Source organism: Stegostoma tigrinum, chromosome 35 (assembly GCF_030684315.1).
Source record: "Stegostoma tigrinum isolate sSteTig4 chromosome 35, sSteTig4.hap1, whole genome shotgun sequence".
NCBI classification, from domain to species: Eukaryota; Metazoa; Chordata; class Chondrichthyes; order Orectolobiformes; family Stegostomatidae; genus Stegostoma; species Stegostoma tigrinum.
In genome coordinates this window covers 2,536,779-2,543,107 of record NC_081388.1, presented here as the reverse complement: position 1 = coordinate 2,543,107, position 6,329 = coordinate 2,536,779, and the positions used below count along the sequence as shown (strand labels likewise).

Sequence of the window (6,329 nt, the reverse complement as noted above, 5' to 3'; positions counted from 1 at the left end):
CCATCACGAAGGTAGTATTATACAAACTAATGGCTGAATTATCCCCTGGAGCTGCTGATTTGCATCTGAAGATCCTAAAAGATTCAGCTACAAGGTCATTGGGAATATCCTTGCTGCATTTACTCTGCCTGGTCCTATTACAATATTGCAGGGTTCTATGAGATTTCCCCTTTATTCTTCACATCTATCTGTATCACTTGAGAAGTCACATGATACATGACACCAGGTTACAGTCCAACAGGACACAAAGCTTCAGCTGTTGGAGCGCTGCTCCTTTGTCAGGGCAAGTACACTGGAGAACGCAGCACCACAAAGTGGTTCATTGAAAAAAGCTTGATGGACCGTAACCTGGTGCCTAGTGACCTGACTTTGTCAGCCCCACTCCAACACGAGCACCTCAGCACCAATTAATCTAGTTCTAGCTGGTTCATTCTCTTTCCTCAACTCTGCAGAGCTAGGAATCTTGTGGTAAATCTTTTGGCTGCCTTCCCCGCCATTGCCAGTACACCTTTCCTCAGGAAAGGAGACAATACCTGTGCACAGTACTCCACAGATGACCACGCAGGCCCTGTATATTTGCAACAAGGCAGCTCTAATTCTGTCATTAAACACTGAGGGACCACATACCATTGATTGTCTTCACCTGCTGAATCTTGATGCAGACTTGCAGCAACTGGTGTCAAAAGACACAGGATTCATCACGCCCACCCTTGTTCTCCATTCTATTTCTATTCAGATAGAAACCTGCCTTCCTGTTTTTGCTTCCAAAGTGGATAACCTCATCTCTATCCACGTTGTACTCGCTTTACTATTTACCCACTTATTCTAGTTGTCCAAATCACAAGGAAGAGTGTTATTATCCTCCTTAATAGTTCACCTTGCTAAACTGCTTCCCAAACTAGCAATATAGTTAATAGGGAGACAGTCAAGGGAGCAGTTTGAAACAGCATTATACCAGATGAACACATGCAGTACCTGCTCTTGAACCCTTGTCTGAACAGGGAACGTGGAACTGCACTCTGTACCTAACCTAGTTAGGTGCATTTCCTGGGGATGTTGGAATTCAGTACTGTAGATGGAGCTCAAGTCTGGACAGAAAGGTACCTTCACATTTAAAAAAAGCTTAGACAAAGGATAACTCTGGAGCTAACAGTGCAGTCCCTCTACGCAGAAGACTCAGTGTGGTGCCAGTTAAAGAGGTCCTCCCCATTTTATCATCTCCCTACACACCCCCCGCACCCGCAACTTTTTTGGGCCCACATCTTGCATCCATCCTCCCTTCATTAAAACCGCTGGCCACAACTTCCCCTTCCTGATCTCCATGTTCATTGATGTTCCCCTCATCTCAGGAAATCGCTCTCCAATGTCCCCCAACAACAGATCTGTGGAGCCACCTTGCCCCCAGACCCTCCCCTCTTACTGAGGACCTTGCCACAGGAATCAAAGCTCTCAGCTCAAACCCATGGAATCTGGTACTCAGGCTTTCGTGGAATTTGAACCGCTTCCCTAAAGGAAACAGATTTGTAACCCTCAAATCACTAACAGCCCTCACCCACATCAGACAGACACTTGCTTAACACATGCCCTGACCACAGCTGGCATACTCCGGTCAGACATCAGGCTGCACAACTGAAATACAAAGACAACAACAGTATTGAGGCCTGTAGACCTTGTTTCAGTGCCTTCCGTAAAATGCACTTTCCCAACCCCTCAGATCATGCTGCCAAGAGTCAGAATGCAACATGGATTAAACCCACCAAGTGTCAAACTTCCTCTTCCAAAAGAGAGGCTACCAGGTGAGGGCGGTTAGGTCAGTTATATTAACAGAATGGTGTTTTGGCCACAATTTATCTACTTAGTTGCTGAATATTTCAGGTACAAAACATAGCACTCCATGTCATGGCTACAGTGACACAGGACAACTTGCTCAGTCTCCCACTGACTATGAGCAGTCATTCCATTTAACATCGAGCCCTGAGCAAAAGGGGAGTTAGACGCATTTGGCCAGAAAGCTTTTTCCACTGAGTCTTCAGACACCAGTCAGGGCAGATCAGATACCTGTATTCTCAGCTACACATCACATTGCGTTCATGAGAACTGACCTCCTCAGCATTTCCTACCGAAGTTGAGAATTCGTTTCTCTGAATGCCAACTTGTGTTCACAGTCAGCTACACCCTCCTTTACCACAAGAGGCACAGCAGGCAGTTTCAGATGACCACCAGGGGAGAAGTGTGGCATAGTCACAAAGCCTTCATACCCACCAGCCCTGCCAGGTGACATCAGGGTTCGATTGAGAATAAGCAAGTGCGAGCAGGTTGTGCTCTGCTCAGGAAATCTTGGAAGAAAGATGGGCCCCTCAGGGCAACCTGACAGTTCAGCCTATTTCAGGGTTAAACACAGATGTTTCCCTCAGACAATTGTTTATTGATGTACTCAAGGGCCAAGTGCCATGTGCCCTCCTCAAATTTGGGCATAGTCATAGTTAACACAAGCTTTCCCTAAATACTGAAAAGGGACCAAATACCAGGTGGTTTACAAGTTATTGTTTGCAGTTACAGTTTGATGTAAGCCTTGAAAATAATTCCTCCAAAGCTTAACACAAGAGGTTAAAAGAAAGCTCAATCTCCAGGGGATACAAGAGAAACCTAACTGTGGGAGTCAATGCCAAAATCAGAACTAGAAATCCTCTGTGAATACTAAAAAATTCCGTGAGGATGGAAAAATAAAAAACAAGGTCTGAACAGACAATTCAAAGAATCACTGCTTTATTGGTCATTTCATGAGGTGAAAGGAGTTTGCTTGTGTTTCCTGTAAATGAACAAGGCCATCAACGAAGCAGAGATCAGGGAGACAGCCGTCACTGTCAGGGACAACATCACAACCAGCTCAGACTGCAGACCTACACAACAAGGAGAAACCAATGGTTACTGAGGGAAACTGGGACAAAGAGGGAAACTAGCAGTCAGGCAACTCACCGCCTGGAGACATCTCCTGCATCCTTTGCTCAACCTCAGTCAGGGGCTCAGTTGCCAGGCTGGTCAGCTCAGGATCCAGAATGAGCAGGGGGCCAACTGAGGCCTCACCCTCCCACCTCAATCCAGCTTCACTCTCTGCAGGAACAAACAGTACGGTCAGGGTCAGGGAAAATGGGATATAGCCCCCAGTGGGTCAATGACCTACCAGCTTCAAGTCCAAGGTCTCTCCTGCCTCTGGAGGGAAACGCGATCTCCCTTGTGCTACCACAGTTCCCCACATGGCAACAGGCACAAATGTCACTGGTCGATTCCCCCAGTGGGGTCCAGCTAAACGAGAAACAGCCCATCAACCACATGGTGCATCACATCTCTGCAACATCATGAAGGGACAGGGAGTGGGTGACACTCACATCTTGTGCAGCTTCTGGAAAGTACAAGCTTTGTTCCTGGAATCTCCCTGACCCACTGCAGCAACTCTCAGGTGACAGGTGATGAAAATCTGAGGGACACATTCAGCACAAGTCAGTGTTTGGCTTCTGCCCATTGAGTTGAGTGACTAATCAGCAGCTTGCTCTTACCAAGGAACGCTCATCTCCATAGAAGCGGAAGGCATCCAGGTCAAACCTGAGCTTGTCCGGCTCCCGCCGGTCTCCCGGCAACACAAAGGTTGAAAGGGAGTCCTCAGCTTTGCTGTCCACGAGGCAACTGCAGGTGAACAAAGGTACATGAAGTGAATGGAGTGAAGTCATCGAGATGGAAGCAGCTGGAGAAAGCCGAGAGCTCCTTACCCATTGTAGTCAATGATGCTGTATCTGGGGCTGGAGTCCTTGCCTGGGCTCAGTGTAGCTACACAGCGGTCAATGTACAGCTTCATGGGCATGTGGTTGTCCATTGAAACAGATGCCTCAATGTGAATGAGGTCTCCCAGGGAGTAGACAGTGGAAGTGCGCTCTGTAAGCCAGTCACCTGAAGTACAAGAGGACAAGGGTTGGAGAAAGTGGGTACAACCCCCAGTGAGTGACACCAGGAGATCCCTCCCCAGCCAGCCATCACATACCATTCATTAGACGCAGGGAGAAGGACAGGTGCCCTTCTGCAGACCTGGTGGAGCTGAATGGGATCCAGGTGGGCTTGATGGAGTTACTGCTCACATTGCCCTTCCTGGGGGAAGGGCGACAAGGTAACCATTTTAGGACAAGGTCAGGTAACAACTGTGCTTGGGAATAATATTGATCAAGCGAGTAAAGATTCTCACCTGAAATACCGACACACAATGGGAATGACAGCTCCGTTAGTTCTCACAATGACAGACCCAGGATAGTTTGGGATGTGTGACAAGTGGGTGGTGTAGATCAGAAAATCTCCCATCATCTGAAAGACACCAGGTTAAGGAATGAGCAATGATCTGAAATGAGGAGGGTCAACACAGGGCTCACAATGACATCATCTCTTTTGGGACCCAAGTGCCAAGATGTAGTTTCCTCCTAGCACTGCTGGAGTGCTAGTCACAGGTCAGGAGTCAGTCGTCAGTCATACAGGATCAATGTAACAAGGAACTCCAAATCATTGGAATGCTCTAACAGAGGCTGAACACTCTGGTCAAAGCACTGATTTATTCTGGAGTGAAATCATGATGAGAGACAGGAACATGGGCATTCAGGATGAATGGGGTGCAGTTAAAAGAGAGATCATGAAGAGACAGGCATTTGGGTCCTACCAAGTTAGGACAGAAAAAAGGAAGTGAAGGCACGCATTGGCCGTCTGGAAAAATGGAAGTTGTTCTGTGTCCATATTCCAATCAGTGCATTCATTCCAACATCAGGGACAGTCAACAGTGCAGCACTCAATTCCATGATCATTATTTCAACCCATCTTAGACTCAAGAAAGAACTATTGGGAACTGTATTGAAAGAACTCAACATTCACATGTGTCTTACTGAGGGGAATGAGCTAGAAGCAAAGAGGAAACAGAAGATGGCAGAACACCAAAAATGGACAGCAGCAAAAACCCAATTCCAGTCAGAATATAAGGATAGCTTACAGGTTCTTAAAGTAGGAGACCACTCAAGACCAATTATATCCAAGCAGTGGTTACAGTGAGCATCAGCAACCAGCCCAAACTTTCAAGTATGGGAGGACTCATTACCTGCAGCCTGCTGCCACACTCATGCAGCCCATAGTCAAAGAGAACAGTGTGGTTCTCAGGGTAAATCCTGGTCGGCCGACAACCTGCTGTCCCCAGGGTCAGGTCAGCAGCTTTAATCAGGTGCCTTGTTCCAAATAAATCCAACTGGGCCCTGACCAACAGCTTGTGCTCTCCACACTGCACCATCACGGTCTGCAGTGGAGACACACTCCCACCCTCAGACATTCTGAAACTGGAACCAGTGGGATCCCCATGAGGAGGGACTCTCTCAGGTACAGGAGTGGCTCTCACTATTCTCCATGGATACCTCTGGCTCAGAAACTGTTGCCAAGTTTCAGAGCAACAAACAGCTCCAACTAACACCAGCACTGGAAAAAAACCCCTCACTACAAAATCCCCCATGATCCCAAACAACTCAAGCATCCCTTCCAGCCCCCACCCAGCTCCTTTTATACACACAACCTGCACTCACCTGACACCAATCAGACCAGAAGCAGCAACATTGAACCAATGAACCAGCCCCAGTCACTACAATTTCCAGCACTGACTAAACTCATGGATTTCTGACCAGGAGGGCCTGTTCCATTTGGACCAATAGGAATGCCTGGGAGTTGCTGTGCTGTCACCTGACTGCATTCAGCTCCACAAGTCCTCATGGTGTGGCCCCCTGAGTAAAATCATTAAACATGGATCATTTCAACATTTCTCTGATCTCAGGTGTCTGACAGTGAGAAATACAGAAAGATTGTCTCTGGATGGTGTTTGGAAACTGGGTTTGGCTAGAACAAAAGGAACATTCCTTATATTTTCCTCATGCTGTGCGCCTCCCTGTGTCTGTTTATTTGAGACTGCATGGAGGAGCTTTACTTTGAATTTAAAGAGAGAGTGGCTATCGCACCTCATGCTATTACCTGCCTTGGTCGATTTGGATGCTGACGGTGTAGAGGTAGTTTTAATCTGTATCTAACCCTGTGCTGTCCTCTTCCTTGGAGTGTCAGTGAGGACAGTGTAGAGACAGCTTTACTCTGGATCTTATCCCGCAATGTTCCTGACTATCTATAACAGAGAATGTTTTGAAGCATTGTTTTCTGTTTGAAACAGTAGGGGGAACATTTTCCTGCATCTAACTCTGGGCGGTACACGTCCTGGGAATGTTTGATCAGAACAGTGTGGTGGCAGCTGCACTTTCAGATGAAAGGAGCAGACA

At 47.2% G+C, this 6,329-nt stretch overlaps 1 protein-coding gene across 1 annotated transcript; it reads right to left on the bottom strand.

Moving 5' to 3' along the window:
* Positions 1 to 2,778: 2,778 nt before the first annotated feature.
* Positions 2,779 to 5,308, bottom strand: LOC132206308 (zona pellucida sperm-binding protein 3-like). The gene is made up of 8 exons (XM_059639900.1): positions 5,123 to 5,308; positions 4,232 to 4,347; positions 4,034 to 4,137; positions 3,765 to 3,942; positions 3,555 to 3,681; positions 3,387 to 3,475; positions 3,182 to 3,303; positions 2,779 to 2,900 (listed from the first exon to the last, which is right to left on the bottom strand). The coding sequence occupies exons 1-8, from the start codon at positions 5,306 to 5,308 to the stop codon at positions 2,779 to 2,781; spliced, it is 1,044 nt and encodes a 347-aa protein (XP_059495883.1).
* Between the last annotated feature and the right edge of the window lie 1,021 nt (positions 5,309 to 6,329).